Source organism: Rhagoletis pomonella, unplaced genomic scaffold (assembly GCF_013731165.1).
Source record: "Rhagoletis pomonella isolate Grant_MI unplaced genomic scaffold, Rhpom_1.0 Rhpom_scaffold_00945, whole genome shotgun sequence".
In the NCBI taxonomy this organism is placed as follows: Eukaryota; Metazoa; Arthropoda; class Insecta; order Diptera; family Tephritidae; genus Rhagoletis; species Rhagoletis pomonella.
Window position 1 is genome coordinate 86 of NW_023459499.1, and position 25,157 is coordinate 25,242.

The 25,157-nt window shown below is 36.3% G+C and overlaps 1 protein-coding gene across 2 annotated transcripts; it reads left to right on the forward strand.

Moving 5' to 3' along the window:
• The first annotated feature begins 10,262 nt into the window (after window positions 1-10,262).
• LOC118751739 (brain tumor protein-like) lies at window positions 10,263-24,026 on the forward strand. Of its 2 annotated transcripts, none has more exons than XM_036486554.1 (8): window positions 10,263-12,197; window positions 12,267-12,453; window positions 12,847-13,302; window positions 15,087-16,506; window positions 17,806-18,346; window positions 18,427-18,590; window positions 18,682-18,914; window positions 23,730-24,026. In XM_036486554.1, exons 1-8 carry the CDS (start codon window positions 11,596-11,598, stop codon window positions 23,832-23,834), a joined length of 3,708 nt encoding a protein of 1,235 aa, XP_036342447.1. In that variant the 5' UTR covers window positions 10,263-11,595; the 3' UTR covers window positions 23,835-24,026. The 2 variants fall into 2 exon arrangements, with proteins under 2 accessions (XP_036342447.1, XP_036342448.1); XM_036486555.1 differs by having other exon boundaries at window positions 17,893-18,346.
• The last annotated feature ends 1,131 nt before the right edge of the window (window positions 24,027-25,157 follow it).

Here is a 25,157-nt window from a genome sequence, read left to right on the forward strand (position 1 = left end):
TCACGAAATCAATTTAAGTAAAAAATTACTGTTTTCTGACAGTTTGTGTGTACGTATTTTAAATTCAATTAAAAAATCATATCACTTAAATTACTGTCATGTTTTATATGTATGTATGTTTTATAGCTCACTAAATTCTAGCTTAATAAAGTGCAAGGTTAAAGGTTAATTTTTGATATTTTTTTGCCGATGATGTTATTATCGATTTTCTTACATACAAAAAAGTGCGTAAAAAAATTGTTAAAAATTAATGCGATTTTTTAGCACCTTCAAGTTTGCATTTTGTTAAGTAAAATTTAATGGGCTTGAAATTTTTCTAAAAAATATCATTAGAAAGTAGCAAAAATTACTATGCAAATTTATGGAACTTTCCTGAATTTTGGAATACAGAGATTTTATTTTTGTTTTTTTTTTTGTAAAAAAATCGCGTTTTTTGCAATATTTGAGAAGCTCTAGCAAAGAAAGAAAACGTGATAAGACCTTTCGCTAAGGCTTAAATTCAATTTTTGATGTACAATAAATGACTATAAGTGACCTTAGGGTAAAGGTGCAGGAATGGTATTGTAAGGGATTGTAGTCGAAAGTTCAAGTCTTAATTTAAGCCTAAGTGGAAGGTGCTATCACCTTTTCTTAATTGCGGTAGGTACTCAAATTTCGCGAAAGTGAATTTTCGCTGTTCGACAAATGGCTATAAGTGACTATAAAGTCAAGGTGCAGGAATGGTTTTTTTTAGGGATAGTAGTCGAGAGTTTCAGCTTTATTTTAAGCCTAAGCAAGAGGTTCTATCACCTTTTGTTTGCTAGAGCTTTTAAAATATTGCCAAAATCGCGATTTTTTGACCTTGACCTGGTTTTTCTCAAAATCTGGAGCTGATGGAAACTATACTTACGGATTCGTAATCAACACAAACAAGTCTTATCAAAAACAACTTTAACATTTGCCGCTCTAAAATGTTCATGTATTTCTTTTTGGATTGTGTATTTTTATAAAAACTTAGCGAAAACAAATTAGAATAAAAAACATTGCATACATTGCGAAAAATTCTCTGTGCCAATACTTTGTTCGTCACTGTATGTATTTGGTACAGTAAGTAGGATAGAATAGAGAGGACTTTAGAGTTACAGCTGCCACTGTCTCCCGGTGAGGTTACCTTTGTTGCTCTAATTTTCTATTGTTGTACGCAACACCTCCATCAATAGCACGCTGCGTCAAAGCGTTTGGTCTACTTATGTACTTACATATTATGTATGTATGCACTTGTATAGACATATACATATATCGTTAGTATAGTATCGAAAGGGCGGATCTCACATCGTCGCTGAAATGCAAAAAAGCCACAACTAACTAAAATTTTTTATTGCATAAAACGATGTGGGTACTTATAATTCGATGAAATGCATCATAACCACTCAAAAGGTTATATTCAGTTTAGTTAGTTACGTCTTTTTGTATTTCAGCGACGATGTGAGTTACGCCCTTTCCTTAACATACTAACGATATATATGTATCAAATGTATTATGTATGTATGTACATAAAATAGCTGGTCAACTACATTTATGTATACATATCAGTGTTGCCACAAAAAAAAAAATAGTCAAATTCCTCAAAAACAAATGAAAAGTCCTCAAAACCTGAACAAATTACTCAAAATTTTCTTATTACAGATATGAGTATTGTGTACTGCATACTATTTACAGGTACTTAGTATAAAAATTAATTATATTCTCCAATTCAATTAGTACATTTGTTCTTGCGGTTAAAATAAAGTATCACCGTTATTTTGTATGCCTTGGTTTGTATATAATATTGCTGCAACTATATCAGTGCTCAATCTGGTCCTCAATTCAATCTAAACTAAATACTACTAAATATAGGCTGAGTTCCAAAAGGTCAGTTGCAAAGCAACTATAAAAAAGTCACGCATTCCTAAATGCAAATATGTAATTTTTGACGATGTGCCATGTCCCAAAATGTATCGTAAAAGTTATCGATGCGTATACAGAAAGCAAGCTGCGCATCGCTAAGTTAATTGATACTTTGATGACATTTCGAAGCAAACAATGGCCGACGCCGAAGGGTAAGACTACATTTTTCTATCTTAATTCATTGCTATATTGAATATTTAAAATATGCAATGTGTCGCAACTCTGCATATACAAACAGTTTGAATACCGTAGTATAACAGTTTCAAAACATTGTATTGATACGTTTTGGGAGTCAGCCATACGTTCTACTGAAGCTTTAGAAACGGGCCATATTTTTTTTAAATTGGGGAAACTTATATGAACCTGAAGAATCTTTTAATTCAAAAACTTGTTTCCTATAATTTTCTGGATCTAATGAGGAAAAGTAGGTTTGAAGAATGTTTGACAAGCCGCTTGTGTGATGTATTTCGCTCTTTATAAAACTTCGAAAAGCTTTTTGTTCAAAAATTTGCAGAGCTATTTTAACAACTCTGTTGTGTACAACATGGTTGCATTTGTTATCTGCAAAAATATTTTGAGAGAAAATTCCTTGAAAAATACTCAAGCGCGCCCGAAATTCCTCACGTTTTAAGGAATTACCCAAAAGTGGCAACACTGATACATATACGCTAAATGCTTTCCACCACGCTTGGCACACGCTGCGTATACGTATTTTCATTCATTTATTTGTTATCTTTCTTCTCGGCTCTCGCGCAGCACATCCCATGTACGGGGTTGGATGTTTTATCCACAATTTATACGAGGTTTGTTGTTTTTTGTTTTGCTTGTCGCAGTAGTTGGACTACGCTACCTATGGTGCAGCTGTGACTGCGGGTCGACTGATTTTTTTCTATAATTATTAGTTCCGCTGTTGCTTTGTGAGTTAGTAACCGAGTGTTTCCCCCATTTTGGTTTACATTTTGCGCTTGCTTTATTAAATTTACATATGCATGTGTGTATGTACTAGTTTATTGGGAGTGGGGCTTACGTTGCTTGATCTGTAGGAGAATTGCTAGCTTCCTCAATTTGTTTTTAACTAGTTTTGCTCCCTTTCTATAGGTATTCGCTTTCCTTTTGTACATTGATTAGTTTACTCTTTGTACTCAACATAAAATCTATTTAGGTTTTACTTTTGCATTGCTTTCTTTCTAGAACGTTGCTCTCCGGATAGGTGCTCTTATTTAGAACACATACATACATACTATTTACCTGGTAAGCGCTCTTGATCGAAGCAACATGAAAGAGGAAGAAAGCATTTTAAACTTATTTTATTTATTGTTTTACGGAAATGCTTAGTTTCTTCATTGGTTTGGAGATAAAAGAGAACGTGTTGATTTTCTTTAGAAATTCCTCTTTTTAAGCGCATTAATGTTTTCGACTTGTGAACAACTTAGTCACTACTTAGTGAATGCTGAAACTTTCGCGAAAGTTGATTTTCTAAAAAGAAATAATAACTTTAGCTGAAAAAATATTGAAGAAAACAGACATGATTTTATGCTTCCGAGTTCCGACTGCATCTGTATGGAGCAGCTTAGAAGTGCTGCTGTAGTGACAGTCCTTTGCCAGATATACAAAAGTCTGGATTGTTCCGGCTACGTAGACCGTAATTTTTAATAGAAATATAGTTCATTCTGTATAAAATGGCGTATAAATTAGTGATTCAAAGTTTTTACATAGTTTATGAAAATTCGACAAATTTTCACCAAAATTTTTAACTTTTAAACAAAATGTTTTAGATTTTTTTTTTTTTTTGAGTATGCAGTTTTGTAACTCACTCAATTTCAGTATGATAAAGTGGAGGTTTTAAGTGGCTATAATCTGCCGTTGATTTTTGAGATTTTTTTTACTGACGCTCTTCGGTATTTTTCCCATACAAAAAATGAGCAAAATCATCACCAGAGATTGCGGAGATTCCTTCGTGGAACATTGAAGTAAACCTCCTCTAGAAGAGCAGGTAATCGATGGCACCATTTATTAAATTAAATGCAAAAGTTAGAGGGAGCAAAGATCTATTAGCTTCCAGAAATTTAAGGTCTGTTAAGAGCAAACGATAGTTATACGTCCGAATAAGCTCAGCGAAGTTTAGCTTTCATAAGGCAAATTTAAGAAAAACTTTTAGAACCCTTTCTACCCTATTAATTTTGTATGGTATGGTCTCCAAATAAAATAATGTGTATGGGTCAGAGAACATTGAACACTGACGCTTGACAAAATGATGTGTCTGATATGACTATTAAAGGAAAAATTAGAGCTAAAAATAACAACAAGATCTTTGATTTCCTCAACTTTTTGAAGTTGTGTTTGAGAGATGGTATATGTATGTCGAAAGCATTTTTAGTATTTAGTGACAGGCCTGAGACGATTGTTAATCTCTGACTGAAGTCTAAGTGCATCATCCGAAATTTGACTCACGGAAAAAGTTTTCAAATCGTCAGCATACAGTAAAAATTTAGTAGATAAATGAATAACACAAAGAGTAAGGGACTTAAAATCCTTCCACGGAAAACCCCCGCTGAGGCAATGAAAGAATCCACAGGCTAGAGACCTATTGAAAATAATCTTTAGAGGTAAAATCATATCAGGGCACTTCTTTATAAGGCTTGCAGAATTTCGATCAATATCTACTTTAGCCGACGCTTTCAGATTTAAAATGCCGTCGGACGGAGCCAAAATTAATTGAAGAACTAAACCCCGAGAAAAAACTTGAATGAACATTTAGATTATCATATACAAAATTAGAACTGAAGAATGCAGGCAATAGGTTAACAACTTTAAATGAGGTGGAGGCAAATTTGTCTTCCAAACATACGTACGTGAGGTTGCATAAACTATTTTCTAGAGAATAAAAACACTCGTATTTCAAAGTGGTTCTCTTTTCTTAAAAAGCAATCGCATTTCTGGCTAGTATACTTCAAGACGAATGGATAAGGATTGAGCCAAGAGCTTGTGTGAGCAAATCCAATTTTTGGCAGCAAATGTCAGTTACGCAGAATGACGATACGCTGTTTTGTACTTTAAACGACAATATGAAATATTTCTAAATTGGCAGTATCTACAAGTGCAGTCCGCGAACATTACAGTGCAGATATATTAAATGCTGTATACTACTGGAGAAACCAGCCACTACAACTCAACTTATTTTGGCTATTTTTTGGACTTAAGTCAAAAGTTAGCCTACTTTTTACACAGCTTATTCTTGACTAAGTCTAAAAAATTGGCTAAACTAAGTTAAGTTGAGTTGGGGAAACCAGCCCTAAGCTTAATAAATGATAAACAATGGAAAAAAACGAGCTTTAACATCACCTACAATATATGTAAGCGGTGGAAACGATGAAATTTTTAAAAGTTAACGGACTGTTAATATTTATGGAAATTTTCGGTGGAGAGGTCCGATGAAAAATCAAAGAAATGGTTAAATTTTTTCACGTATTACGAAACCTTTTTGAGGGGGGGGACTTTCCCCTAGTACCTGCCCCGTGGATCCCCGCCTGACTGAGGATACGTCTGAAACTCGCCTGCATGTGTCGTGTCACATATATTCACATTAAAAACCTGCAAAACGTACACTTGGCTCAAAACCATCTCCCTTTGACTGCTGAATCCAAACACATTCCGCAGATAGGTTACTGCCAATTAGAAGTATTAAATATATGCTTCCAAATATACAGCTGACAAAATACTAGAATTGTTCTTTTAGACTTGAAAATTTTTTATAGCTGATATTTTTCAAAGAAAAACTGGTGAAAAAATGGTGTTATTAAGGAATGAACTGTATTTTAATTTAAAATCTTAAAAATTAATAAATAAACATACGTGGCAAGCAATATCATTTTGAATTTGGTCCAAAATGATATATTCAACACTATATATGAATCTCAATTTCTTTCATTTTTTTTTTGTTGTATCTACTCCTGACTTTGCAAAGGCAGAATTTATTTAACATCTTGCATTTTTAATAAAATAAATAAACAGTATTTAATTGCATTATGGTGAGGGATCGCAATGGCAAGTGGTAAATTATAGACCATACAAAATTTGATGGTGTTCAACTGTATGTACATACATACACACTAGAGACCTGTACGATTATGCTAGTACACGCTATTTAACAGTAAATTTGGCATCGCCGAATTTTCACAACCGTGACATCGTCATGGGTGTATTCGAGCTGCACTTAATGCGGCAGTGCTACTTTTTATGAAAGAGTATCACGTTCTACGCGAAAATTTGGACAACTCTGCCTACATCAAGCGTTCGAGGAACAAAATTTCGACAATAAGTTGCTCATCATTCGCAAATCAAAATCAAAATACAAATTTTTACTGCACAATTTCCGCGCCGTTAATCCAGATCAACATTGCCTTCTGTCTTAGCATTTAGTTAATACGGTACTCGTACGATACTAACATAATTGTGCAGACCACTGGTGCACATATGAACATATGTACATATGTATGTATGCCTGTAAAAATATAGATATGGCGCCCCACTCTTTGAATTCTTTGCATGTTTTTGGTTGCGTGCAAACTCTCAAATTTACATTAAACATGCTTTAGTTTCATGCGTTTAATATTTTTAATTGAGGTTTCGAGTGCAGACTAAATTTTAATTGTATTTGGATGATTCCTCCCCGATACACTTGTTCATATGAATGTACATGCATACCTACATACATACATATGTATGTATGTACTTACATATGAGTTTTTCCAGCGAAAAGTCGACCGCGTAAAAAAAAATTAAAAGGTGTATATCTAACTTATTTAGAGCGGGATTTGGCTGCATTTTTGCCAAAAATGGTCTTGTTAGGTGGCGCCAGGGTCGAGATATTTTGAAAAACCGTATTTGTGCTCTGATTTGATTCACATTTGGTGGTACTGGTATCAAAATAAAAAGTACGGTCCACATAAAATGCATGTTTTCTTCCCATTTAATTGCTGTGTAAATCTAGAAAAGTCTAAAATTTTGACTTTTTCAATTCTTTTTTTTAACATTTTGTCATACGAGCTTCAGGTAACACCAGTTTGGAAATACCCATCAGTTGCCCACCGATGCATCCCTTTTTCCATAGTTTCGAACTAGTCCTAAAACCTATAGTTCCGAACCAGTTCTAAACTCGACAGACGAAAGAAAAAAGTATCATGATTTTTCAATGTTTTTGGTTCTTCCGTGTGTGCGATTTTAAACTATTTTCAAAGAAATGTGTTTTCAATTTGAAATTAAATTAGTTTGAATATAATGAATGAAATAAAGGATTACGTACCTTTGGCTGTAGCTGGGTTTGCAGTTTCCCAAGATGTTCAAATGTTGATACAAATTTTTGTTTTGTTGTACCAAGCTATGAAAAAGCATCTGCGAAGTGCAGAATGGAAGCGCATATGAACAAAAAATCCGCCAAACACGTATCTTTGTAAAGTAAACAAGCTCACCGCTGCATCCCTTTTTCGATAGTTCCACCCAGATCTAAATTCGTCACCTTAGATATAGATATAGATTCTAATAGAAAAAGTGAAATAGAATGGACTGTTGGGAATCTAGTTACTATCGGACTGGTCCATTTTTGGCGATAAAGATCTAGTACGGAACTACAAATTTGGTTCACCAGTTCGGGGTTTCCCTGCAGGGTATGTGCACTTCGTTTTCGCGAAGGGATTCTTTTTGTGATTTCTTCTTGTACTCTTAATAAATAAATGTATTCAAAACGATATATGTACATAAGTGGAATAAATGTACCAAATGCAAGAGTAAAAAAATTGGACCACGGCTTAGCAGCCTTTTTTACTTACTTACTTATTGAAAAATTTGTTTTGGATTTTTGCTTATGAATATAGTGGTCGGTATAGTGGTGTTTTTAAAAGTAACTTAAAGTAAGCTTGCTATATTAAGTGGTAAATAGCGTTTGTAGTATTAAGTTTTTTTTAAATGAACCTTTTATACACCTGCGTTCAACTAATTAGCAACTAAATTCCCACTGAGTTGTGTACAACTTATGTTTATTTATTTTTAATAATTGTAATATAAAATATAATTGAATCTATACCAGAAACCACATAAATAAGCGTTTCAAAGCTTGCACAAATTTCCAAAAAAATAATCAAACTTAAAAAAATTGTCATCGAAATTTCCAAATTTTTAATCAGAATAAGTATTTAGAAAATTTTCGGGTATGCAGTTTTTAGGCCGTTCTATTTAAAGTGCAAGTTTCAAATCGCTAAAACTTACCGTTTAGTTTTTTAGAACTAAACTACCACCTGTTGCCACCTGTTCGAAAAATAAATCAAATGCTACTTTAATTAAGAGAATTATAAACTAATAACTATAATAAATTAAATAACGTAAGAGTGTTAATAAATGTTCACCTTGAGTATGTAGAATTTTTAGTGAATTATGGGAATTAGGTAATTTGTATACATATGAATGTATCGCAATATGAGTATCAGAGGAAAGTGGTTTTTTACAAAGGTTGCCAAACTTTTATAAATTAAAATGGCTTCAATACTAAACTAAATTTAAGTAAGAAAAAATATCACAACAGAGTCGTCTAAGAAAGTTTTCGTTTGAAAATATTTTGAAGGTGGTTAAAAAAATTTAACGTCTCGTGTTTTTCGCAGTTTAAGTATGTTGAGTTTAATTGAAATAAATTCCACCTAATGTAGCACGCAGAAATTTCATACAGTCAGCGAAGCGCGTGCGGGCGATCTAGTTAATAAATAAATATAACTGGCAAACACTGTACATACATACATACAAACATATGTATGTACACAATATGATACTGAAAATTTCTTATTAAGAGCTTTTTTTCACTTTTGTAAGAACACTGATGAATTTATCATTATTTTAATAATTTAAGGTCCAGAGGATATCTGCGACATTTTGCTTCCAGTATTTAAGCAGTGTTTCTGTTCAATTTTTGAACTTTTTATCAATTAGTATGAGAGGAAAGACAAAAAAGAATTCTCAGTCTTAAAAAAAATTTTTTGTAGTGCAGTATTGGTACTACACATAATACTAATATATTATACATAAATATTTGTTAGTATTTTTTCTAGGAATATTCTTAGTTTCTGTGCTCCTTTTATTGGAAAATCAAATGTCTCTTTTTTTGTCTGTGGATCTGTTTGTATACTGGTACAAATAGCAATAACCACTCAATAAGAAAATCCACACTCTATAATAAAATTACTTTCTACACATCCCTCACACAATATTAGGCGCATTTGAAAGACCGTCAAAGTGACATTTAAACGCCAACTAGAATATTTTCCAACAAGTACGCCGGATTCAATGTTTAATAGGCAGCTTATACTTGCCGTCGATATATTAAAAAAAATCGCAGTAGTCAATATAAAACTCCATAGGCCATTAATATTTTGAAAAAATGTTCGTTTCTTATTTAAAAAGATACAATAAAATTATATGAAAACACAAGTAAAGAATAAAAAACTCAAGTTGTATTTTTTCTAATAATTTTCCAGATATTGGGTGTTCAATAGACTGTTCACTAAAGACCCCAGCTATATCAACAGCAGAAGCGGCTACATAAACTGAGTATTTATTACACAAAGCGTACACGAAAGTGGTAGCAAAAAGAAGACGAAAGACGACAGGTCAGTGTGATTTTCGAACAAGAAAAAGGAAGAGTAGTCTCCTGATAACGCAGTGATCAAAAAGCGTTTGGTAAGAGGAGAAATTGGAAGTCATAAAGCAGCCGTTGGTGTGCTTAACAACTTAGGTCTTGAGCATATCTTCAAACTACAAATATCAACCAGCGGACCGGACCAATTCATTCATCAATCATCCAAAATTGGTTATATGCACAGACCACCCAAAAAACTATTTTTCGCTTGAAATCCCTGAGCGCGGAAGAAGTACAGCAACAGCGTCTAACCAGCTGCTGCAATTGCGCAACTGCAACCAACACAACCACCACAAATTTAGTTGGTTGGAAAAATACCAATGTGTGAACAATAATTACGATTCTACAACTCTATATACACATATAACTGAATAGTATTGAATAATTTATTAACGTAGAAAAAAAAATACTAATCAGGAAGCGGTGATCGATCGCACGTGAAAAGAGAAGCAAAGTGCAAAAGACGAAGGAGCGAAGGAATTTATTGTGCGACGCTGAAAGGAGCACTCAAAAAGCAAATTTAAACCAGTTTTAAATAAAAAAAAAACAAATATTTTAATTATACACTTAATAATATACATTACAATATTTTATTTTAAATCATATATATGTATAACAAAACACAAATAAGTTCAAACTAAAAAACAACAAAAACGAACTTTGTGCAAATACCAACTTTTTGTTGGTAAATAAAATAAAAATAAAAAACAAGTAAAAAATTAAATAAAAACGCGAAAAGGCGGAAAGAACGAGATTAACTAGCCCAAGTGTGAGGTCAAACACGCGCTGCGTACTGAAAAAAATCTCAATCTCAACGACGCCCATAAGAGGCTTCAATTTGTGCTTAAATCCGCTTTTGGATTTTCGTGCGGAAATATATAGTGCCAGCAGTGGCTGCAAAGAAGTCTGAAAAGGCGCCATTTTAAAGCGAAAATAATAATACCAAAAACAAAAAAAAAAAATACAAATGAATATGAACATTGCCAATCGCTGAGCTGAAACCCTAAAAATAATCAAATAAAAGAATCCACTAAATATTCGTATGCTTTTGGAGGAGACTATTGAATATTAGTGGACGACGACATCAGAATTCGACGTATCAGCTGGCGTGCATACATAAATCTTCTATTCTATTAAGACTTTACTCGCAAAACAAGCCATTTTACTAATTGACGATATATACATATACGACAAATATTTTTCCAGCGTTATTTTGCATATTCTTTATCGAAAGCCGTTTAGAAGCAACATTGTTCCCACGTATCCGAAACTTTTCGCGCATTATTCTTGTTATCGCTTTTACTACTTATATATATACATACACATAAATATATATATATATGTATATATATTCATCGTTTTAGTTTATGAAATCGTGTCGACCTGGTCATTTACAAACATATATTCTCATAACTTGAAAAGATACGAGCGCCATATTTGTATTATTTTAAAATTAAAATAACAAAAAACCAAAGCCAAGCCCTTAAAACACAAAGGTATTCAAAAAAAAAAAAAGGAAGTCACTCACAAAATCAACAACAACAAACAAGGATATCAAAATCTCTGAACAACACTAATCAAACTTCAACTTGAATAAGGGGAAAACCACAAAATTTATCTAAAAATTAAAAAAAATCCTAAATATATATCTATTTAAAAGAATACGGCATTTGCCGCAATTACCTAAAACCAATCACCGAAACTCCAACTTCCGTTTTTGCCGCTGTATAGTAAAAAAAAAAAAATACTTACAAACATAGTGAATAAATAAAAAATATATACATATATTAAGATTCACACACTTCACGGAAACTTGTGCAATTTTGAACTCTTGCGCTTAAATACACGCACGCTCTGCACGCAGACAGTACTGCGCTTAAATCCACTCAATTTGTCAACGATCAGCGCGTGAACATTTTGCCTACGCAGCAACGCTAATTGTCCGATTTTCATATTTTGAAAAAAAAAAAACTCAAACGTAAACGCCACTTATGGCATCCCTCGAGGAACAACCAATCTCTACCATCACCGCCATTTCCACCTTTGATCCGGCTACCACCAATACCTCTGCTGATATCACCTCGACTACATCCGATTCTTCCGCCGGTAGTGCTGTTGCCACCGCCGCCGCCTCAATTGCTGATATCTCGCTGGTGTCAACATTGGAGTCGGATTTCGGCAAAAGCACCTGTGCTGAAAATCAACTGCTGCCCTCGGCTGCTCCCGCCTCCGCAGCCATCACCGGTAACATTTTAAGCGGCGGTAACAACTCTGCAGGCGCCTCCAGCGTTACGGCTACCGGTGTTGCTGTTAATTCCATCGTTGAGAAGCTTGTAAGTTCACTGACACTTGACATGGACACTGAGCCGCTTGGAAGTGGCAATTCAACGTTGTCGTCTCGTGAGTTCAACGGCAACGTAGGTGCAACTACTTGCGAGCATAAGAGCGTGTCATCGCGTTCGTCTTCGCTTGCAGGCAATATGTTTAGTGAGGTGTTCGAAAATAAGGGTAGCGATTTGGAATCGGGCTCGCTTGAGGATTCATGTGGTTCGTTGGGCGCTGATGGCATGGACAAGAATTGCAAGATTTGCAGGTAAACAGAAATGAATTTATATTAAAACTGTGATTTTGGGCCTCATAATTTTTGTTGTTTTACTTGCAGCTCGCGCTTAGTAACTCCTCGTGTGCTGTCATGCCTCCATGTCTTTTGCGAATCGTGTTTAGTAAAACTGATCACAGACGATTCTAACGGCAATTCATCATCGGCTTCGTCAACTACTTCGACTGCAGGAGAGCTAATGCCATTGAAGCCTGTTATCGAGTGTCCCACTTGCAAACAAGTAACTATGGTGAGTTTTGGTTTGGAATGTCTGAATTTATTAAAATTTCTTGCGTAATATTTGATAATAATTCTAAATTTCTCAGTTTTAATTTTTTTTTTATTTCTTGGAAGAAAAAATGCGCCTAAAAATATATTTATTTTTCTAGGCATGAGTTTCCTTCTAATAAATAGAGAAGACAGCGCAAAGTGTCGTAAGAATGAAGTGGAAAGTACAAATGTTAAGTGGTATAAGATAGGTTTAACGCCTTATATACCACTGAACACCACTTCCCTGGTTCTTATGGCGCCGAATTTTCATTTCCTATTTCAATTTTTTTAGCAAGTGTTGAAATCCATCATATCTCATACTGTTTGTTTTTTTGTACTGTTGTGTTTATAAATGTGCTTTCCTTACGTTTAGGTCGGCTCCAAGGGTATCGAATCGTTGACTTGCGATTATATCTTAACCAACATTCTTGATCTTTCCACCATCGAATCGGAGCAGTTGTCGTGCACTTCATGCAAGAGTAAGGAGAAAGCTATTTCACGCTGCAGTGATTGCGCTAATTTCTTGTGCGGCGGCTGTGATAATGCTCATAAGTATATGCGCTGCTTTGAGAATCACGAAGTTGTCAAGCTTGAGGACTTGCAGAAGGCTACAGCTGACAAGCCATTGACCATCCATAAGCCGCTTTTCTGTAATGTTCATACTGCTGAAAATCTGAAATATTATTGCTTCAATTGCCAAATACCCGTTTGCAATGATTGTTTGATTGCCGATCATAAAGGCAGTGAGCATCATTACGATGTGATCGCTATGGCCGAAAAATCTGTGCGCGTTGACGTAGAGAACTTGATGAAGGAAGCCAAATCAAAGGTTAGTTTTTCTATCGTTAATTATTATTTTTTTTATTGGAAAACGTTAATTTAAATACGAATACAAATATTTACATAAGTACAAAATTATGTAGTTCAAATTAGATTAAAGACCCGATACGAATAACAATATCGAGTGAAACCAATGACATTAAATAATAATCGATATAACAGCCATATCGTTATTTTAATATATAAATAATAATAATATATATAATATATCGTCATTGAAAAACAAAATGCCGTAACTAACTAAAGATCCAAAAATCACTTTTTGATTGATTAAGATGCATTAACCCAGTAAATCGAAGTTCCGAAAATCTTAACGAAATTTTAAGGAAGATCGGAAGTGTATTCCGAAGTCTGTAATGATTTATTTACGAATCTTTAAAGAAAATCATATAAAGTGGTTGACATGACGCGAACTCGTGAAGAAATTTCTGCACGATTTCTTAAAGAACATTCTGAAAAAATTCTTCACAACGCAGAACTATTTTCATCATCTTGCCAAAAAACTCCAAAAGGGAAATACTATTTCTTAACGAATTCTCTAAGATTTCACTGGAAGCAAGATTTGCAGATAAGGGTACCGTGTGTATGTATGCATGTATGTACATATGCCGATAATAGCAATTTTCGCAGTAAAAATATCAATGATACTAATAAATTTAACGATAGCAAAACTTAATTTTCATTTGTTATTTTAATCTGGTGCTTCCCCAGGTTTTTTACCTCGCCTTCTAAACCAAAAGTTATATAAGAGAACGGCAAATACATAATGTTCTGAATATATATCATTAATAAAATATGCAATAAAAAAAAATTGACAAAAATCACATAACCGTTTTTGTTGGCGCAGCGGCGATATACAAATCAACACTAATGTCGACTAATATATGTACATTAGGAATGTTAATCCCGGGATAATAGTTTTAATAAATGTCTAGCTCATTATACATTAAACACCGCGAGATAGAAAATTTAAAACACAAATATCAATATATCGCGAAACCATGGGCCAAATATAGTAAAATTGCGTTTTTAGTTTTTCGTTCTTGACGTCAGTAGTTCAAAAACGATAAAGTATGGGTATCAAATTAAAGAGGAAATCCTGTATACTTCAAACAGATTCGAGTTTTTGGTGCAGAATGACTGGTAAGTATTGAAAATATCATTTTAAAATTATATGCTTAGGACTTACATAAACTCGATAACATCCTCGAATTTTGTCCTTCCAACATTATGAGCTTAAAAAATGAAATAAATAATTACAAAATCCTTTAAAATAAATCCTGGTATCAGATAGAAAAAAATAAAAACGCCACTTTAAATAAAAAAGTAGGTTTCAAACCCATTTATTTATTATTTATTTTATGGTAGGAGAGCTCAAACAATATAGAAGCAATTTTTTCGATTTAAGTTGAAAAGTAATGAATATCTAAATCCCGAGACTAATTCCGGTATCCCGGGATTGTGGTACCGACATCCCAAAATTTCCGGGATCGAAAAACGCTGAAAAATTAACATCCCTAATGTACATATTTTGCAAAATAACGGCAAATAATTCAATACGATATCGTTAAAATCATCAATAGTGTTATCGATAAGTGCATAATGCCAATAATTCGATAACGAGTTCAATACGATATCGTTAAAATTATTGATAATGTTATCGATAAGTGCATAATGCCAATAATTCGATAATGAAACTATATTGCTAGGTGATGCAAAATTGCGCTTTATGTTTATGCGAAAATCCTGCGTCCTAACGAATTCTCGTTTTAGGTGCAATATTGCGATGCTGCCGCTTCAAATCTGTCAAGCGCTCTCACTGAGCTCCAAACTCAACATGATTCGGCTCGCGCCCGCATCGATGAGACCTACCAAAACTACAAGAAGATTTTGGAGAAATGCCGGGACCAATCGCTTACCGAACTTGGTAAATTGCATTCAGAACGTGAGCTAAAAGTAATGGATTTGCTTCAGAACATTGAAAACACCATGGGTAAAATCGATAGCACCTGCAAATTTACAATGCGCGTACTGGACCAGGCCAATGCCGCCGAATTTCTCTCCATGAAGAAGCTAATTAGTGCTCAGTTTATAAATCTCATCAATAGTACACCAAAGTGTGACATTAACTACTCGCTGACATTCGACACAAAGGCGGAGAAGTTCGAACAAGTCGCCCGGGAGACGTTTGGTAAATTCCGCACTGAATCGACACCACCCTCGCCGAAGGAGAGCACACCACCACCAACCTTACCCGGCATGCCACCCACCATGATGAGCAGCCGCAGCGGTGGAATGAATACTTGTGGCTCGCAAAGTCAACTAGCCGGCGGCAGTTCAGTTACTGCTAGCAGCCCAATATCGCTGCCTACATCCATGCAGAGCTCTTTCGATGGTGACTTCTCCGTACTCGGCAATGGATTTCTCATGCCCAATGTACTAACACCAGATTCACCACCTCATCAACCGCCACCCACTTTGCATCACCAAATTTCGCAACAACAAGTACCACAGCCACCACCAACTCAGCCACCAATACATGGTGTTAATGGTGTTCGGGGCTTTGATAGTGGTGTTAACTGCGTCAATAGTGTCGGAATGCCAGGGTCGGCACTTGGAGGCGGATTAAATGCACTCACAGGTGGGCACGCATCTTTGCATGGCCACAATCAAGGTCAAGGTCAAGCTCATGGTCATGGTCACGGTCATGGTCACAATGCTGCCGGCGTTAATCCACTTAGTGGCGCTGGTAACAATTTAAATGTTGGTTTGAATAGCAATGCTTTGGGCAATAGCATAAATGCATCTCTGGGTCAAAGCCTAAGCGGTCTCAGCGGTGGTGGTGGCGGTATGAACGGCATGAACGGCGGACTTAATACCACACTCAATGCTGGACTTAATGGTCCGTCAAGTGGGGCTGGTGTTGGCGGTGGAGCACCGCCACCAAGCGCTTACAACAGTATTCTTGAATATAATTTGTCCCGCCTTGCCAGCCTCACTGAGGCGACCCCAGATGTTACTCTAAACGAAGCTTTGGTGGGCCCACCGGCTGGCGCTGGAGGTCACCACCAGGCTGTGGTACCGGCATCGTCGTCGCAAAATCAGCAAATTTCTCTAGCAGATATACTATCGGGTGATCAGCGCGCTTTTAATAATTTACAAGCGCTTGCAAAAATGGGGCTCAATAACAATGGTGAGTAGATATGAAGAATTTATGCTATGGAATTGCATTGTGTGAAATTGGGTGTTCTCCTGTTTAAAGATATTAATTTTTATATATTAATTCGTACCATTGCACCTACACACTATGACCTTCATTACCTAACAGATAGTTTTATTGCACTTTTGAGTTGGAAATATCTATTTAAAATATATGTAGCATCGTTAGAATATTGCACTTTTTAAGTACGCACAGCAAATTTGTTTTGGAAGAGTGTATAGGTTTGGCTCATTAAAATAGTACTTGTACAGGCATAACTGCCGTCCCTGAATTGGCGCGTCAAGCGCCAAACAACTGTCAAAAATCCTCATGAGCGTACAATATGTATGAAGCATCCCATAATAACGCGGCGCTAGAGCCGAGTAAATGGATTTTTTATTTTTGACGGCGTTACGTTTTGAAATGGGATGCAGAAGACGTAAAGAAAGGGAAAGGCCAAAAAAGTGAAAGAGGAATCTAGAATAAAAACGAGAGGAAATGAAAAAACGTCAAAAATTACGCCGCGTTGATTTGGGGACACTCGTTGACAATGGAAAACGCAACGCTTAGCGCTCCAATTTAGGGACGCCAGTAAGAAATCTATATACATACATACTTGTCTATAGCACACATAAGGTTATGTCTCTCCGTTCGTCTTTTTGTATATGCACACAATCAATTTTATAAATGTGTAGAATGATTATTAAGTTGCTTGTTTTCGAGCTTTTCATGATTTTCAACCATAGCTATTTTTACTACATTTACAACTGACTTCTTTTCTATTGTTTTTTCATTATTACGAAACTTATTTACACTTAAAGTATAAATAATTGCTTTTGACACCACAATTCATGAAAGTTGATGTTTAAAACTTAAGTTCGTCTATATTTTAAGTTACTTAGAATTTGGTAATGTATGTTTTTCCTGATTTTCTTTATTTCTTTTTACCTTTTTATCCTTTCTTTGTTATATATGATTTTTAAATGGCTTCCACACGACTTCCAAACAACCACCACCACAATCACTACTATTATAACCACCAAATCCCTTCAAAATTTGCCAAACGTCCTTACGCATCGCTCCGCTTGATTCCGCTCTGCCTACTTGCCACACCATCCACACAAATCCACCAAACAAATATCAAAACAAAAATATATATATATGAATAAAAAAAAACTAAAAAAAAAACATAAAAAAAAACAATGTCAATGTGTTTGCCGACCCACTACACCACGTCGTATATTATTTACCACGTCGTTTCGTTTTCTGTTGTTGTTGGCATAATACAAGTAGATTTTCACACAGACATGAATCAGCTTTTATCGAGCGGAGCTTCACCCGGAATTGATTGTATATTACCAGATTTCTGCCTACCCGCAGCCACATCGCCCAGCCTCTCAACTCTAGGGCCACTCGGTGCTGGACCCGTCGACGAAATGTCCATTACAAATTTTCATGCTGGCGCCGCACCGGGCACAACCAACATCGTTACCGGACGTAACAAAGCTACACCCATGCAGATTCGTTGCAAATTTGGTTCACTTGGCACCTCAAAGGGTCAATTTAATTCTCCACATGGTTTTTGTTTGGGCGTTGACGAGGAAATTATCGTTGCCGATACAAATAATCATCGCATCGAAGTGTTTGACAAAACTGGCACACTTAAATTCCAATTTGGTGTACCCGGCAAAGAGGAAGGCCAACTATGGTATCCACGTAAAGTGGCCGTCATGCACACAAATGGCAAATTTGTCGTCTGCGATCGCGGCAACGAACGTTCGCGCATGCAGATCTTCTCAAAGTGTGGACATTTTATGCGAAAGATTGCCATTAGGTATGTTGAGAGAAAGTGTTTTAGATGAAAATTTGCTTAAGATAAAATTACTAATTACCCTATTTTAATACTTGTGACAGATATATCGATATTGTCGCTGGCTTGGCCGTAACTTCAAAGGGTCATATTGTGGCTGTAGACAGTGTCTCACCAACAGTATTCGTCATATCAGAGGATGGTGAATTGGTGCGTTGGTTCGATTGCAGTGATTACATGCGTGAACCCTCAGATATTGCCATACGAGGTAAAGTGTAATAAAAAATTGTAACTTAATATTTTTAACTTAACTCAGTCTGTCAACTGACTAATAATTATTGTTTTAATGTTTTCTCTAGATAACGATTTTTATGTGTGCGACTTCAAAGGTCACTGCGTTGCTGTCTTCCAGGAGGATGGTACTTTCCAATATCGCATTGGTAATGAGAAGGTCACTTGCTTCCCCAATGGCATCGATATTTCAAATGCTGGTGATATTTTGATTGGTGACTCGCATGGCAATCGCTTCCATGTGGCCTGCTATTCGCGTGATGGTATTTTACAATCAGAATTTGAGTGTCCTCATGTTAAGGTAAGTGAAAATTGAGTCAAAACATAAATAATGTGCAAATGATTCACCTGATCTTAGATAAATGACTGTAAAATTATTTATTTATTTATTTATTTATTTATTTATTTATTTAATCAAATGGAATAAATCCTTACTGACTATAAAACAAGAGAGCTTATATACTACCTAAAATAATTAAGTAGGACAAAACGAACTGTTCCAAATGAGAGAGACGGGTCATATTCAGAGAGCTCATTTAGCTCAGAAAGGGTTCTGAACAAAGGCGAGAATTTTACATAGTTAGATTTAGGAAATCCCAGGTAGAATAAAGAAACACGACGCAAATTATGAGACGGGACGTTTAATGCTAACTTATCCAAAAGATTAGGACAATCGACTGTGCCCTCCAATATTTTGGCCACAAAAGAGGCTGCTAGGAAAGAACGCCTAGTATTTAACGAACTTAAGTTAATAAGTTGACAACGGGAAGTATACGGAGGTATAGGCTCAGAAAATTTTAGAGAACGCAAGGCAAATTTAATAAAAACTTTTTGAATCTTCTCAATCCGGTTTATATAGACAGCCTGATAGGGACGCCAAATGAAAGACGCATACTCAAGCCTAGATCTCACTAACGTGACATAAAGAAGCTTCAGAGTATAGGGATCCTTAAACAACTGACCATTACGACGTACGAATGCTAGCATTGCATAAGCTTTGGAAACTACGTAGTTAATATGGGTTGCGAAGGTTAATTTTGAGTCGAAGTAAATCCCTAAGTCTTTAACCTCTGCGACATAACTAAGTTCATGGCCCCCAATATTGTAATTAGTTTGAACGGTAAGAAGCTTTCTGGTGAAAGTGGAGTAGGAACATTTACTAACATTTAAAGATAAGGAATTAAGAGAGCACCAAGAATGCAGGTTATTAAGCTCAGCTTGCAGCAAAAGAGAGTCTTGTGAGGTTCTGATTACTGAGTAAACCTTTAGATCGTCAGCATATAATAAATACTTAGAAGACTGGAAGCATGATCCAATATCATTTATGAATAAGACAAATAAAAGAGGGCCCAAGATACTGCCTTGGGGAACACCCGACGTAGCTACAAAGGGAGTGGAGAGTATGTTATCAAAAGCAACTGTACAACACCTATCGGACAGATAGGAATTAATCCATTCCAGAAAAGTTGAGTGAAAACCCAATCGCGATAACTTGTTAATTAAGACTTTATGCGAAACTCTATCGAACGCCTTCGAAAAGTCTGTGTACACAGCGTCCACTTGTAGACCTGACTGCATCGCAGCGACACAGTCCTCCATGAATGTAGCAAGGTTGGAGACAGTTGACCTCCCACTAACAAACCCGTGCTGGTAAGGGCAAATTAAACTTTTCACTGCGAAGTTGAGCTTCTGTTTGACAACTGATTCCAAAACTTTTGGGACAGTGCCCAGTTTGGAAATAGGCCTATAATTCGAAACGTCGTTTTTGTTCCCACTTTTGTAGATTGGTGTAATGAAAGCTTTTTTCCAGTCGTCAATAAAGTAGCCAGACGAAAGAGATTTATTGAACAATATTGTTAATGGCTGAACAAGCGATGGGCACCGTTTGAGCATAGCACCTGAGAGGCCATCAGAATCCAATTTAAAAGAGTGCTTTATGGAGCAGATGGCTACTTCTACATCACTTTCGGAAATATGCAGTGCGCCTAAGTTAAGGGCAGAATCTGAAAGAGGGTACCGTTCAGAAGCAACATTAGAATCCGAGACATAATTGGAGGAGAAAAATTCTGCGAATAGATTGGCTACGTCAGCAGGTGTGTTGGCCTCCTTGTCATTCAAAAAGACTGAGGACGGCACACTCGACTTAGCGTTCTTAGATTTTACAAACCTCCAAAATGCTTTAGGGTTGTTTTTAATGTCTGCTTCACTTTTACTAATGAACTTATTATAGAGAATCTTGTCCAAGGCATTAAAGCTCCTAAGGCAGTACCGATAACTGACGAACACAGATTGGGACCTAGTTGCCCTAAATCTTTTAAAAAGCCTATTTTTACGATTTTTGAGTCGTTTTAGATCCTTACTGTACCATGGTAACTTATACAACTTCCTCGTAATTAAAGGCACTATTTCTACACACGCCTCATATATACTACTTTTAAAAACATTGTATGCAGCGTTAGCATCCAAATTGCTGAGTATGTGTTTCCAATCATAATCATGAAAACGGCTATTTAAGAGATCAAAATTGCACGAACTAAAGTTAAAAGTTGGTCGGCATCTCTCAGGAGGAACAGTAGCGAAAACATAAAATTTAATATGAACCTCCATAGGAATATGATGATTATTTACGCGGGTTATTGGGGAAGGGCATTCAAACACCCAATAACTTACATTATTGCTAATGAAAATAAGATCTAAAATACGCTTATAATTATTTATAATTCCATTAATTTGTTGAAGACCAATACTTAGGAAACTATCAGTTACGTATAACTCACTGTCTGTAGTCGCATTAACCGCGGTAAAAGACGAGGAGTTATTAAAGCTATTCCAAGATACATTACACAAATTAAAGTCACCTAGTACACAGAGGTGGTGTTCGCCAATCCTTGAACTGAGATTCAAAACATTATCAACGTGCGCTCTATATATGTCGAAGCAACTGCTCGGTGGAATATAAGAGACACATACAAAGAGAAGTTCAGAGGAACTCCGAACATTCACGCACAACTGCTCGAGGATAGAATCATTATTTTGAAGATGAACCATCGACGAGCACAATCTACGCTGAGCTGCTATAAGCACTCCACCGCCTCTGGACAGGCCCGACCTGATTTCGTCACGGTCCTTGCGATAAACGTTATATAGATCGGGATCGAAGAATTCAGAGTCAAAGAAATTAGGTGTTAACCAGCTTTCGACGATTACAAATATGTCAAAATCCAAATGTGAGCTCAATCTGCGGACTACATCAGCTTTAGTTCTCATTCCAGAAACATTTTGAAAATAAATTTTGATTTTACTATGTGCAACCACACTGGTAGTGCTGTCGACTGGCTTTGTAGTGTCTGCTGATTCTGATAATAAACAACTATGCCAGCGCGCATGAGCTACTTCAGTTGCATTTGTTGCGGAAATTTTTGAAAAAAACGGAACGGCCGAACAGAAACATTTGCTGGCCACAACTCAGGCCTCAACAGATTATCGAAGTTGTGGGCGCAGACCCCAAGCTTAAAATTCACGTGTGTTAGTGATTCGAGATTCGACTCTTTTTTAACGAGCTTGTAGCAAGAAATGCGCCTCTTATCAATGCCAGTGTGATTCCCCACATACTCAATAATGTTATCACAAGAAACTGTTGGCAAAAAAAGATGACAAATGCAACCACTTAAATGGAGTTGCAACACCTAGGTCACTGCAGTCATTGGATCCAACCACACGCACCGGCTTACGACTTTGCCTCATTCTTTTGTTCTCCACTGTCCGCCAAGGGGTAGGAGAAGGAGCGGCAGACACACCCGCGTCAGTAGCATTAACAGCATCAGCAGCTTCAAGTTCAGCATTAACAACGTCAGTTTGAACACAATTCACAGGCAGCGACTCGTCGACGTCAATAACGGCAGAAGACTGCGCAGCAGCATCACTTTCAACTGCTGCGCCGATTGTTGGCTTCGAGTTGGTGACAAACCCTTTGTTAGCAGTAAGTGAGGATCGCGTCGAAACAACTGTAGACACAGCACTCACATCATTAGTACGAAACAACATATGCGAGGGAGAGACCGCACTAGAAGACTCAGGAGCAACAGTTGGAAAACTATTGCTATTGATCACAATGCCTGCCGAGGTGTTGGCCGAGCAAGCAATAGCACTTTTGATAGAATTAACTTCATCTACTAACACTTGCAAGCACTTCACAATGTTGTTGTCCTTTGATTGCGTATCTATTCGCTTGTGTAGGGGTGAGACAGCAGCAGGAGCAGGTGTAACAGAAGCGACAGTAGACAAGCTTTTGCCATTGTTTGCATTGCCCGCCAAAACATCTGACGAACAAGCGAAAGCACTTTTGAGAGAGTTAACCTCATCCACTAACATTTGTGGGCACGACGCATTGTTGTTGTCCATGATGTTTATTGCTTGCAATTCAGATTTTATCTCGGATTTAAAATTATCAAATTGCGCAAATAACTCCTTGAATTTAGCATCAAAAGCACTCCTTATGGCCTCAACACAGTGTCTTTGAGAGGCCAGAAGCGAATCATATGTTTCACTGAATCTCCTTGGTAAAACCACACAGTCAGGACACAAATAACCAATGTTTCGATTTTTTTTGAAGAGATTGACATCGTATTCAGAGACAATACCCTCGCAGCAAGTGCGATGAAATCTTTTTCTGCAAAATCCACTGCATGGCACCTTCTGAGCGTCAGTCCTAGCGAATGCTTTATTGCATTTGCCACAAAAATCGTCCATATTGACAAATTAAACGAAAAATAACAGAGCGAGCAAAAACACATCCGCTCATCAGCACGCACAATTGTTATATGTTATGCTATTAAGAAATAATCCGCATCAGAATAGAGAAATGTTTTAGTGGATTATGAAGCCATAAACTAACGCTAATCGCTAAAGCTGCTCAATTAAATCCAATAATCAAAATATTATTAAAATTATAAAATATATGTTTGAAAAATATTTCAAACAAAAACGTAGGCAAAGTCAGCACGGTCATTATTTTTTTCTACTCTTGTTTTGAACAACAAAAATATACATCATTCTATTTTGTATATTAGTTTCTTCTGAATTTTATTTACATGCCTCTTATTTTCTTTTTTTAAAGGTTTCGCGCTGTTGCGGCTTAAAGATAACTTCCGAAGGCTATGTGGTCACTTTGGCCAAAAATAATCACCATGTGCTGGTACTTAACACGCTTTACGTTCACTGATCGCAGATCAAAACCACAACTAGCAGTTGTATCAGCGGCAGCAGCAATAACAACAACACTACTGGGGGTAACGTAAGCAATTTTCCAATGAATGTATCCAATGGAAATGGTAGTGGCGGTGGCGTTGGCAGCAATGGCAGTGCCTATGAAAGCGTTAACTGCGGCATTATCGCAGTCAACAACGCCATCAGCAGCAATAGATATACAACGAATAACAGCGGCAGCACAAGCAGCAGCAGTAGCAATAATAACAATCACAATGTCAATAATCTTCATCCCCACACTTATCAGCAACAGCAGCAATATAACCATCCACCACAACCACATAATCACCATTATCATGCAGCCCACCAGTATCAGCAGCCCCAGCAACAACAACAGCAACAGCATAGTTTAAACAGCGCTAGTATTATGGGTAGTGCCATACATAGCAACAACAATCAAACGCACAGCAGCAGCAGCAGCAGCGGCGGCGGTAGTGCGCTACAACGTTCAACGGATAATAAATCTAGCCTCTGGTTGATGATGAATGGTGGAGGTGCGACGGCTGCTGGGGTTGGAGTTGCTGCTGATAGAGCCTTGCCACAGCCACCGCCCCACGGTCAACACTAATGTGCGCTGCCAAGACAGTAAAGCGGAACGCAGTTTTGATGGATAGCAAGCGTGCTTTTAGCAGGTAATTGCTTTAAAGCGGCCAAACCATAATACAAATACAATTTATATATACGTATATGTACATATTTATATATAAATGAACCAGTGAAAGCGAATTATTCGATTATTAAGAAATGCCTATAATACATAAGTGGAGATTTCGCCCCATGCAAAATACGATTTTGTGAGTAAATGTAAATGAAAAAATCTATTTTTAGCAATTAGAAAAAGAAACATAAGTATATACAAACATACACAAGCAAAATACACGATAACACCAATACACAACACTGCGCGTAGACAATTTGAAATCTCAAACGAAGAAAACCATTTTGAAATTACGGTAGATATCACCAAAAAAAAATTAAAAATGTTATACACACAACTTGTTTAATTTAGAAAAGAATAAGCTTTAACATACAGACATAGTATATTGTTTTTGATCTCTTTTCCAAGTTTTATTGCTTTTTCAAATATATACCACAAAGAAGGATTATGCTTCGCCAAAAATCAGTCATAAGTTCGCTTTTTCTTGCTTTTTTTTTTTTAATTTACGAAGAAAAACGTAACACTCTTCGCAGACTTTTTACAAATGGCGCCGGCGTGCAGTTGGTTGTGAAATAGTGTTTGAGCGACAGGTGATTCAAATACGCTTAAAATAATGGTTAA